Below are 12466 nucleotides of genomic sequence, written 5' to 3' on the forward strand. Positions count from 1 at the left end.
GCGCAACACATCAAACATGACACAAAAAAATAAAAACACAAATACTAACCAAAAAGCGCCAGCAGAGACTGTAGAGCAAAGTGCAATGTGCGACGGTTGGCTAGCTTGCCTGTTTTCAGCACCACTTCTTCTTGGCCTACCTCACACAAGTCAAAACCTGCACACACATGATACGATAAAGAAATGACATATCTGTACATTGTTAGATGTGATGTGGGAAGCTTTGATTGGGAAGAAGTTGACTCACCAAGTGCAGCTAAAAATTCATGGCACCCTGGCAACCTCCAAAGTTGCACACTAATAGACACCTGAATGGGCAACAGAGAAAAGTCTTGTTCCTTCTCACCAGTCTGGAGCTGCACTAGCACCTGGTGGAGCTAAAATAGGACACATAGAGGAAGAACAACACAAAATGTGATTACATAAGAGGGGAAAACATAGATTGCATTGGTTAAATATTTGGTTTTCAAGGCAATTGACAGTGTTTATTATTTTTTTGTATAATCCTTTGTAACCAACCAAATAATTGTTTGTACATTCACTACATTCACATAAAATCCCTACATATGTACTATGTATGGCTACAGTATTCACAACAAAGCATTGATCTGTTTGAGCCATGAATAGGCTTTAAGGGCAAGAGAATGTTATGGCGAGCCACATGTATCAGGCCTGTTTGTGCATGGATTACTTAGCTGGGAACAGAGACAGCTTTGTCCACATGACGTAGCAACATGCTTTTATCCTCCCTTCACTTTTAAATAATAGCTTTACGGCCTCTACCACCATTGACCCAAGGCTGTAAAACATCCCAAATACATTCAATCTTTGAGTAAAGACATACGTATGATCATGATTAATAGAATGCGGTAAAGTTTTGCTACACTACTTTATGGATGTAGATAATTAACATACAGGTACTAACATGCCGTTATGTCTACATACTAATAGTGTTGTTACAGAAGGTGAAGCAGGAACAGGCTAGTGTGGGATGGAGTTCAGGTAGGTGAAGGCACACTTACCATTGCCACCATATTTTTAACAGCCTTCAGATTGCACAGTAAGGGAAGGGAAGAGAGAACAGGGTTTTAATTGCATGCACACAGACCATTCATAAAGCGCACAGGGGTTCAGGTCAATGAAGGGGATAACAATGAACAAGAAACAGCAGTTTAACATAATACCCTGGAAAAAAGATTTAGAAGCTTTATGCATTTAGTTTAATGTTCCCTACACAAAGATAATTACTTGAAAATCAAGTCAGTGAAAACTGCTTGTTGCCACATATAAGTGGGAGCCCATTTAAAACACGTGCTTGCCTCACATTAGACGAAAATGGAGATTAAGATTATTGTCGGCGTCACATGCATGGGTGTAAGAGAACAGGACTTTAGATAAAACCCAATACATGAAGCAAAGCTAGTTAGGCAGGCTTCACTACCGCATTTCATAGAGATTAAACTGAAGCTGGAGGTGCCAGAGCATTAGTACAGAGCCAGTCCTGACATAACACAGTTATGTAATGACAAACATATTCGCTACTAATTAGTCAGAAACTCCTTTAATGTTCCAAAAATAATATTCATGAATGTATGTATCCTGTGCATTCGATGTGTCCATACCCGATTGATGAGCTGCTCCCCTGCCTCTGAAGCTGTGATGAGTTTACACAAAGCCTGGAGGGCTTGAGGTGGCAGACCTGAGGGACAGAAAGACCGGATACATTATTTGTCAACCTAGCATATATATACAATCATCAAGAACAATAACTAAACAAACACAAATACATAGGGTGATACACAGACCTCTGTTAAGTTTTATACGGTCACCTGAAAAATCCATTAGTGACATGTTACTATCCAAGAGCTTCATTCAAATCGAAAATTGTGGATCCCAGGGTAACATGACACATTATGTCAGTGCATTACATACCTAGAAGTGATTGTAAAGTGGTACTGCACTGTTGGAGCCTGTCTCCTGGGTCGGCAGTTGGAAAGAAAACTGCTGCTGGGATTCCAGTGCCTGCAGAATCAAGGCGAAAGCCCACGGCGGTCAACAGGGCCTGCCATCCCGGGACTCCGCCAACTTTATTTTCCACACTTTGCTGTGATGTGTACATGGAGTTACGTTGACCATTCTGGATCCTCTGAAGAGACTTCTCCACCTGTACGAGGGGCAATAGTAGCATCAGCGCTGCACATCTTTGTATTGTAATACAGTTATTGTGTGTCCATGTCTAACCAGGTGGAGTAAAACTCTCAAAGCATCACGTGCACGATCTGGATACTGTAGGATCTCTGCTAACGCTTGCCCAATCAGAGAGGAGGGACTGTTCAATTTCACATCACTGCCAATCAGCATGTATCCTGGATGGAAAATATGCCATTATGATCTTCATGAAATGATTTTCAATCAATTGGTGAACACTAACACTAACCTGCCCAGTTGGAGGGGTGTGAGTACTGCTTGCTGCTCTGTACAGTTTTCATGGCATCTGCCAGGGCAGCACTTGCCTTGGTCCCATTCAGAAGGGCAGTGTAGAATGCGTGAACAAAAACCTTGGAGGCTGCTACAGGGACAGGCCACAAGGATACAAGAACACACTGAGCTCCTGCAGCTAGGAAGGAGCGGGTCAAGCCCACGACACCATCTGCTGTCACCTTGCTGCTGGACTCCAGGTAGGAGCTAATGACACAGAGCAATAAAAGAAGGTTTATTAGAAAGATGTAGGAGACTTCCTTCTGTTTATTCTACCACTCTAACATAGTACGTATGCAGGTTCCTTTGACGGTTATTTTTGTTGCCTAATCTAGCCCACCTACCCAAGCACCACCAACTTGACAGGTAACCTCAGGTCCAATATATCAGCAGCTGTCAGCAGAAACTCCTGTAAGGGTGGACTGTCACACATACTCTCCACGTCACTGCTATCATCTTGCAGGTGGAGAGACTCTGTATTGGTGTAACTGCTTCCAATAGATCCTTTCCTGCCTCGTCCACTACTTCCTCTCCGTCCCCTGGCACCTCTGCCGATGGTTCCACCGCCCACGTTTGCACTTGCTGCACCAGGCACACTCTCTGGGTTTGGGGTTAGCACCAGTGCTGCTAATTTCCATGAAATGTGAGTTGCAAAGTGGGCACACTCCGCTTGTGTAAGGGCACTCATAACCCTTTCTTTAGTGGCTGCCGTGCCAGACAGAGGTTGGCATCCAAGCAGCTCAGCTACCATGAGAGCCTCCTCTTCTGCAGAGGGCATTGGCCCCCACAGCCAGCGGTCCATCACAGGTGAGGGCAGCCTCGGGTTCCCCACCACTGCTGCCATTGACACACCACCACATGCAGCTGGACCAGGGCGCCGAGAGTGAACCTGAAGCCATAGCGCCACAATAACGGTTACATTAGGAACAACATGATATAGATCAATGTGTTTTGTGTTCTGTCTAAATATCTTAATAGAAAGTTCAACCTTTGTACAGGATCCAAGGCCCTGGATTGAGGGAACAGCAATGAGGCTAAAACGCTCATATAAGTACTCATTGGATGAGCTTCCTTTGAGAAGAGCGAAGGGGATGAGGTAAAGTTCTCCCTCCAGCACCATGACTAGTTGTCTGTGTCTACCCACAGGCCCACTGGAGTGCATCAAACCCTGTAGGAGAAAGGAATAAGCACAAATATGCACAGTTAGAACATAATATGTGCAGCGTGCTGCCTCATCTCTCCCACAGCGCTACAGAGCTCAGAAAGGTAATGCTCACCCCCTCCATAGGTGCAATAAGCAAATCATAAAGTGCTCTGAGAGGAGGCTTCCCGAGGTTGCTGGAGCGACGAGGCAGGGAGGAACAACCATCTTTGGCAGGAGACATGGTGTTACTGAACAGGCTGGTCATGCTCTGGCAACTCCTGCAGGAAAAATATCAGTCCAGACATTTTTACTGCTGATCCATTTATGTTTAGAAACTGTAATTTCTGCAATTTGCTTTATGAAGTTGTACACTAAATCTTAAAATGAGAAGAAACAGTAATCCTCTACATCTTAGTAGAGATTATGGTATATCATATTTAATACCACATGACATTGCATCAAAGCAAAAACTAAAATTTTTTTGGTTATTCAGTCAATGTGTCAATGACCATCTGTCCATTCAGTCAGTTCAGTTGCTGGTGGAAAAAGGGCCCGACTTATCCCATTTTTTTTCTCATTTTCTGTTATTTTTCAGGAGCATTTCCCTTATTTTACAATGTAAATATTGACGTATGTTGAAGATTTGTGTGGAAAAGAGTCACAAAAACACCTTCATCATTCTTTGGCTAACAAGCTCCAATTGAGAACATCCTTGATATCATATGTTAAAGGGATAGTTCAAAATTTTTTACATGAAGTTGTATGACACCCCCATGAGACCTCACAAATCGCTCTACTTTCTCTGCTGTCGTATTACTTCACGCTCCCGCCTGTCCATTGTTGTGTGTTTCACTGTTTAGATGCACGGAAGGCGATCACTGCAACATGAGAGCTATAGTGGTTTTAAAAAATGGTACGTACTTGTAGTTAAGTGTCGCCCTAAAAATTCCATCGTTTTCCTGTCACAGACTTTGTTATTAGACAACTTTGCCATTGTCAAGCTACGTATAATCCGAACTATCCATTTAAATGTTACACGAGTAGAGCTACGTCAAAATACAGTGTATATTAAGTGATAGGCCTAGTGGTATAGGAAGCCTCACAGTCTGAAGATCAGGCTCAAATCTGCCCTGGAAAAACTGTGTGGAGTTTTCATGTTCTGCCTGTGTGTGTTTAGCTAATGGGAGAAGAATAATTGTGCATATCGTAGATGTGAATTTGAGGTGGGACGGGCTCCAGGTCACTCAATATCCTAATGAGGACAAGCAGTATACCCAAGCCAGAGAGCAAGTACCGTATACTGCATGTCTCCACTGGGTGGCAGTATTGGACTGTGGTAGTCTGCGACACTGCAGTTGCATTGGATTCCAAATTCTTAGGGAAAGAGGTGGCTTGTAAACATAATATCTAAAACCATGGCTTCTATGCATTATTAATTATTTCTGCAACACATTGCAATGCGTTTCCATTGTGCTCTCTGTTTGAGAAAGAAGACTCAACATACTGAGAACTTGCTAATGATGACCATAGGGTAGAAAAGCCTTGGTGCAGTAGGAGCACAGGGCCAGGTTTTATTGCCATACTTGTCACAAGCCTCCATCTGCTCTTTCTTCCGAGTCCCAGCCAAAAGGCATCTAGCCGACCCTTATGGGAGCCGGGGGCCACTAGCTTCTCCTAAAGCCTCTCAACCCTGCCTTTTTCTCTGTCAGCCCTTGGCATGAGCCTGGATGGAAAGCAAACAATCATTTGTTAGCCTGACAGGATGGAAGAATGAGAGAGGAGTAAAGGGATAATCCAAGACAATGTGAGTGTCAAGTGAAGAGGGTAAGCAGGCAGAGAATGATTGTTCACCAGTGTGGGTGTCTAATGTGGGAATCAAGACAACATAAAATATGTAACTGCACATAAAATAAAGGACAAAACTAATTTGTTGATTTATCTTATTTGACATATTGACCATATCAAGAGCGGGAAATAATCTTGTTACGCAATAATTAAGCATGTATACAAGCAAATGTGGATGCATATAAATTCTCGTATTTTAAGATTTTATCATGAAATTAACCTCAAATCTCATTGTAATATTTAATTTTATTAAGGAATATGTGATTGTCTACTGAATATTTGATATTTCTATTAATTATGTATTGCTCAAGCAAGACAAGAGTTTTTATATCCTTGAGGCCCTAAATGTGAACATGTAAGCAGTACAGCAGCACAGAATGCAGTTCCCATGCAGTTCATCATCATAACCCAGAGATGTATGAATTCAAGTGACAATGACGCTTTCTTCGTCCTCTTTTGCTGTAACAGTGAGATCGATGATAGGCTCAACAGCACCAGGAGCTTTATATTTCTTGGCTTTTTTGAGGCCCAAAAGAATGGTGGATTATTCCCGAGAGACCATTAAATGAGCTTAATGAGAACCAAGACTCAATTAAAGATGGAATTGCCCTCTCATCAAAGAGAGGCTCAATAGAGGACGAGGACAGGGAAATATGAACCAGTCACACACACATTCACACATGCCAGTAATATATTGGTGTACAATACCAATCAGCACCAGTATAAATGAGTGCTTTGCTTAGAATCATTAAATGACGCTTTAACCAAGCTACACACACGGAAATCTCCACAGTCAATGTGCACCAACAAAGAGACAGGCCAGACAAATACCTACACACACTGGTGTGGCATGTATATGGACACATGGACCCGCCTCATCAGAACAGACAGATGATAGGGGCTTTAGAGGCTTGGCTCTACTCAGTCTATTTAATAAAGGAATTCACATGCTGCCTCTGCACAGGCAGAACAATGGAACATGACTCCATTCACAGATGAACCAGTGAATCCTCTTAAACAGATTTCTTATTTTCTTTGCAGACTCGCAAAAATGCCCAGGTAGAACATCCCCATACCTGTTGAAAAGATTGTTTCTGGACACCATGCGCAAGAAGCCCGTGGGATCAGTGACCGAGTTAAGCTTGTTGTTTAACTCCTCAAATTGTTGGTCCAACAAATCTCCCGCCTCACTTTCCGTCTCACTGCTTGAACACCCTCTGAAAAAGAAAACGAGGCAAACATATGAGAATACAGTTACTGCAGTGTTGGCACAAGAATTGCACTTTAGCAAAGTATACGGTATAAAGGCTTACATTGTTCCCCAGTGGCTACATCAACTAACACCATTCCTATATGCCCAAAATACACACCGTTCAACCCACACATAGTAGATGGCCTAATTTCACAGTCTTAGTCCAAAAACCCCAGCAGAGCTTAATCCTTTCATTACAATGCTGATGATGCTGATCCAGTCACTGAGGAGTCAACCACCCCCACCCTGCTATCTTTCTCTTCATAACCAAACCACCTCGCTGATAAATCCCTATCGTATAACTCTATAATATCATCTGTCTCCTGCTACACCAAAAACTGTAATAAGCATCATGCAAGCTAAGATTTAACCATTTAGCCATATGCACTGGAAAAAAAAACATACTACACACAAACACACACACACACATCATATATGCAGTGGAGCACATAGTATGCAGCACAGTGGCAGTCACACAGAGCATGACACTGTTTTATAACGTCATTCTGACCTGAACACACACTGCAGTACAATTCCAACACCGTATATCATCCATAAAAACGCTAAGGAGGTTGGAGGTGGAATAGGTGTGTCCCTTTATGTGCATTAATTAGCTGCCTCTTTTTCTCTGTTTTTGCATTTTTAAAATGCACAGAAAAGAGAAAGTCGTAGGGATGGGGAAAATTAAAAAAAAAGTGCAGTTTTCCTTTAAAAATAAGCCAGTCAATAGAGTGAAACCTCGGTTTTGGTACACCACAGTTGTCATATTTTGCCTTGGTTTTCGTACAATATTGCAAATAAACTATTTTGTTTGCTCTGTGCTGTATTGTTCTGTGAGATTGCGTGCCTAAAAAAGCACTTAATGCATTGCTGACTCTCTGTCCATGTACCTTTACTTGAGTGTGATTGCAAAATAACCTGCCATGGGGCGGTGCTATTGCATTTGACCTCCTGTGTGTACAGGAAGTCTGCATCAACAATGGTTTCCATCCATTCATTATTTCTAAATATTTTAATAGTTTTCTGCATGTAAAACTATCCATTCATTTTCTATTTCATTTTCGATGCCATTTTAAGAGTGGTGGGGGTATGCTGGAGCCTATCCCAGCTGACTTCAGGTGAGAGGCTGGGTACACCCTCTAGTCGCCAGCCAATCACAGGGCACATATAGACAAACAACCATTCACACTCACATTCATACCTATGGACAATTTGGAGTCGCCAATTAACCTTAGCATGTTTTTGGAATGTGAGAGGAAACCGGAGGAAACCCCCACATGCACGAGGGAGAACATGCAAACTCTACCCAGAGATCGCCAATGGAGATCTTCCATGTCTCCTGACAAGCGCCACGCATGTAAAACTATAATGGTTATAGAAACGGACATTATTTCCTGTGGGGTTTTGCGCATTTCCGTTTTCATCTGACAATTCGGAATGAATCACTAACACAAAACAAGGTACCGTTGTACATATATTGGAAAAAAATAGCGGTGCGAAATTTATACCACTGCAAACTACAGCCACAGAAATAAGCGTATTGTTCAAGTTAATACATATTGCACACTGTCAATCAAAACCGAGCATTTTTTGTGCCACATTTTTGATGCAGATCTTGTATTGAATCTTATCCGATTGTGCGGGTGTACCTAATGTTGAGCTCAGAGAGTGTGTATGTTCCATTAAGGGATGACATGCAGCAACAGCCTGCTTTCACCCACGTCCTTCCTCAATTCTTCTCAGTTCCATTCATGATCCGGTTTCACTGATTTCAGGGTGCTTCTATGTTCTCTCTTCACAATGGTGGATGAATGGGTTGGTAAGTGTTGCCATATTGTGCCCATTCAAGCACAATGTTGTGAGTACAGCTTCCCATTGGAGGGATAAAAGAGCTAGTAATGGGGCAGGAGGCACAGCCTTCTGGAGGGGGTGGAGGCAGGTGTCAGGCAGGCCAGCTGGTCAGCCAAGTTCAAACAGCAATTTGAGAAAATGCGGCGAATGTCAAACGCAGTGGAGAGACATGAATCTCAGTGAGCCAAACTACACTGTAGATTTACCTTAACATGTACCATCACCTTTATGTCCTTCTGGTTATACTCCTTGTCGTCTGATGTTCATCTTTTACTGTTTAATGGTTTTTGCCACTACAGATTCCTCCCATTTAGGGATTACTAAAAGAATAGAATTCTTCTCAAATTCATTGTTTGGCTTGGTGGGGTCTGAAGCGAGAGCACCCAAAGAGACACTATTCCATCTCATTCATTCACACTGGAAAGACAGTGACACACTAAAGGCAGGCAGTGTAGTCCTGCCATTACAGTGAGCAATGGGGTGGAATAATACTCACTTTGCACACTTTGGCTATCTTAAGGGATAACACTAGACTGGTCAGGCATCTATTCACCCTCACATTTACATCACTGAGTGGGAACTGAACCCACATTGCCTGCACAAAGGTAAGGTGGGTGGACTACTAGACCATTATGTGACCATGTATACGTTATTTTACAAGATAAAAACATACTATATCAAACAATATATAATAAAATAACCTAAAATAAATATATAATAGATAAGGTACTACCACAGAATAGTGTTGGAGAGTGTTGTCTGTGAGCTTACCTGCTGTAATAGGACTCAACTCCCAGGGCCTCGCGGGCACTGGCTATGTGCTGCTCCAGTGAGGAGCCGCTTACCAACCCTCCGCCACTGCTGCTACCCCCTTCCTGGAAGTCTGATCCTACTTCTGATATGCCCTCACCCAAATACACCTCATGGAACTTCAGGATGCCTGTGGAAATATAAGAAAGGCATATATAAATGCATTTGTTTACCCTACATGGGAAATTACATTTGTATCCCTTATAGAGCAGAGAATCAAACCGGTAACGAAAGTGTCATCTGTAATACTTTGAGACAATGACACAACACAATGCAATACTTTCAAACCTCACTTCCTCAAATAAGGTCATTCTGTATAAAAACATATTTCATACTTTCTAGATGACCTTGAGGGTCATGAAAGCTCTGATAAAAATGTGCAGTTACTATTGTTAAATAGAAAGGATGGCATATCAAATAGACAAATGCATTAATCTATTTCTAATATTTTGGTGTTTGTGGCTCAAAACAGTCAGAATATTGAATTCTGTCAAATGACAGAATGATATGGGCAAGAGTGCATCTGGGGATCAAAATTAATAAAACAAATTTCATTCAATAAAACATACTGTAAGTTTGCCATCTGCTATCTACACTGAGATTGCAGCTGACTTCTAAGCAGAGACATTGTTCTTGCACGTGATGGGAGCTGGAATACAGGCCACATGTCAATGCAAACACGTGTGAGTGCATTGTGCATGTGTTTTGTTTGGTGTGACATTAGTACACATGGATTAACATAGCCATTCAGGCTGTAAAGATGCATCGTGATTTACAGCTAAGTAATTATGGCATTTGCAGTCCTTTTTAGCGAGGACAGCCCACTTCAGACAGGGCCGTGTTTGTGTGCCAGCTGGATACCAGGCAATTTGAAGAAGTGAAAGGCAGGCGATTAATGAGCAAGAGGCTCCTTTTTAGCTTTGGACAATATTAAGTGCTTTGATGATCTCTATTGTCCCTGAAGAGTTGCCTCCATCCGTACCAACAGTGCTGGGGTGTCAGTTCATCTAGTTGACCATGAGTAGGATTTCATCAAATGCTTGATGGAATGGGACATGGGTCATGGCTTTTATTTCCTCTATTTGCTCAAAGGATCAGTAGCAATGCGCTCATCACACTGAAAGAAAAATGGGTCTGCTTAAGATGCTGGAATTTCACTAGTCATAAAAGATCAGGCGTCTTAGTGCCACTGCCTGTGCTGGTGTGACGCAGTAGTCAACAAGAGACGAGAATGCACTATGCAAAAAGAAAAACATGAAAATATGTGGAACTTAACACAAAGGCAGGGAAGAAAACAACAACAAACATGAAAATAGACAGAAACATTCATTATGACTCATCTGAGAAATGCTCTGCTCTTGTCAGGTGTGAGTATATTCGCTTGTGTTGTTTGGCAGTGTTGTTGACAATTAGTATGGTCCATAAGCAGAAACCCTGTTGGCTGAGGAGTATGGTAGGAAGGAGCAAATCCTAGGTGGGGTTGCAGCCACAACCTTTGCGTCTTTTATCCTCTTTAGCTTGAAAGGGCAAGTCAATCATTTTGTAACTTCAGACTAAACAAGTTATTATTAAGGGGTGTCAGTGTGCATGTTAATGCATGATCACAACATGTATATCAAACGTTTTTATCGTCAAAATAGGTGTATCCCAATGACAGCATTGTAAGCTAGCTGAAATTAACTTGTTTTCTGGCGTTATAATGCACAGAAAAGGGGAAAGAAAGGCTATTAACTGCTGAGTAACTAATTATTCATTTCTTTATCAATGCAAAAAACAAACAAACCATAAAATGTGGCCTTGTGACCAAATAACGGTGTAGTTTTGGCCGACAGTCTACACAAATCTGTTCTGGAGCCTTTAAATGCCAACTTTTACTCGATTGATGTCTTGCAAAAGCACCCCCACAAGAAGGGTCACTCCTTACCTGCTCCTGGGGCTAGAAGCCAGCTGTACAGATAACCAGCAGCCATGGAAAAATAAAGAACCAAAGCTCTTTGGCTGCTGACGGTGTCTAGAATGTGCTCTACAGTTACTGGGGTGTAGGGGTCTGACTCCTGTTGGCCCGTCTGCCTCTCAACCAAGAGGTCGGCGAAAGCTCGTGTCCGTCCTCGCTCTGCCACTGCCAGAGCCTCATCATGATGGCCTGCAATGTAAAGACATCAGTGCTCCAAAATACATACCAGATAAAAGAAATATACTGAAGTAGTTTGTATATTAACATACCTAAGCTCACAAGGACCCTCTGGAGAGCCTGGTAGCAGGATGTTTGCAGGTCAAACAGGGAAAGTTTGTAGTCTGTGCTGTGCTGAGCTTCATGTCTGATGGTCTCAAACAGTGCAGATGCCCGATAGAGCTATAAATCAACAATGATGGCATACAATTAACCATTGTCAGATACAATTGTCTTCAGTTATCACATCACACACTGCAAAAAAGGGCCAGCCAAATATAAGATAAAACAACTATATTTTGGGAAAAAAAACGACTTGAAACTAGCAAAATTATCTGTCCATGCTGTCACACTCTTCGGTGACAGGTCTGACTTTCATAGTATGCTTGTGTTTCTCCATTTGTGTTGGGTTGCTCACGCACCTTCTGTGTTCCCTACTCAGACTCTGACACCTCCTGAGCTGGGCGGAGCTACCGGGACCCTGCAGCTGTTTCTAATCAGTCCCCGTCTTATCCTCCTCACCTGCAGCCAGCCAGTGCCGCATTATTCTCCATGGTGTAGCCTTCACACCATGTGCTTCATAGTTCTCTGACCCTTCCTCTACCGCCATCGGCAGTTTCCCTCTCTACTCCAAGTCATCCGGCCAACCTGCATTCCCGCAGCCCATACAGCTCATGTGGTATATCCTTCTATCCTTCGTCAATTTCAGTTCCTGGTTTTTTGCCCACGGTGCCACCTTTTGTTTGCACCGTCGCCCTGAGTTCCTGTTCCTGGCCAATTTTTGTGTTTTTATTAAATTATTTTGAACAACTTGAACTGTTCCCGTGTTCCCATGCAGCAAATAAGTTTGACTTTCAATTAAGAATTCTATATCTAGAAATAGGCAGAAGTACTCATTTGATAAGATGGTAAATAG

The 12466-nt window shown here is 42.4% G+C and overlaps 1 protein-coding gene across 3 annotated transcripts in view; it reads right to left on the reverse strand.

The window, feature by feature from the left end:
* Window positions 1–12466, reverse strand: part of LOC131128603 (tetratricopeptide repeat protein 28-like) — a 188893-nt gene that overhangs the window by 1752 nt on the left and 174675 nt on the right. For 2 of the 3 annotated variants that reach the window (XM_058071605.2, XM_058071607.2), the window contains 14 exons: window positions 11604–11733; window positions 11305–11523; window positions 9342–9510; window positions 6544–6684; window positions 3756–3900; window positions 3467–3646; window positions 2823–3367; window positions 2438–2685; window positions 2242–2366; window positions 1933–2164; window positions 1623–1699; window positions 1023–1046; window positions 248–377; window positions 50–157 (listed from right to left, as the gene is read on the reverse strand). In XM_058071605.2, coding sequence (XP_057927588.2) covers window positions 50–157; window positions 248–377; window positions 1023–1046; window positions 1623–1699; window positions 1933–2164; window positions 2242–2366; window positions 2438–2685; window positions 2823–3367; window positions 3467–3646; window positions 3756–3900; window positions 6544–6684; window positions 9342–9510; window positions 11305–11523; window positions 11604–11733 — 2473 coding nt within the window. The remainder of the gene's footprint in view (window positions 1–49; window positions 158–247; window positions 378–1022; window positions 1047–1622; window positions 1700–1932; window positions 2165–2241; window positions 2367–2437; window positions 2686–2822; window positions 3368–3466; window positions 3647–3755; window positions 3901–6543; window positions 6685–9341; window positions 9511–11304; window positions 11524–11603; window positions 11734–12466) is intronic. The other variant, XM_078789822.1, reaches the window with a different exon arrangement.

The sequence above is a fragment of the Doryrhamphus excisus genome, linkage group LG3 (genome assembly GCF_037039965.1).
Source record: "Doryrhamphus excisus strain RoL-2023G ecotype Guam linkage group LG3, RoL_Dexc_Guam_v1.1, whole genome shotgun sequence".
NCBI classification, from domain to species: Eukaryota; Metazoa; Chordata; class Actinopteri; order Syngnathiformes; family Syngnathidae; genus Doryrhamphus; species Doryrhamphus excisus.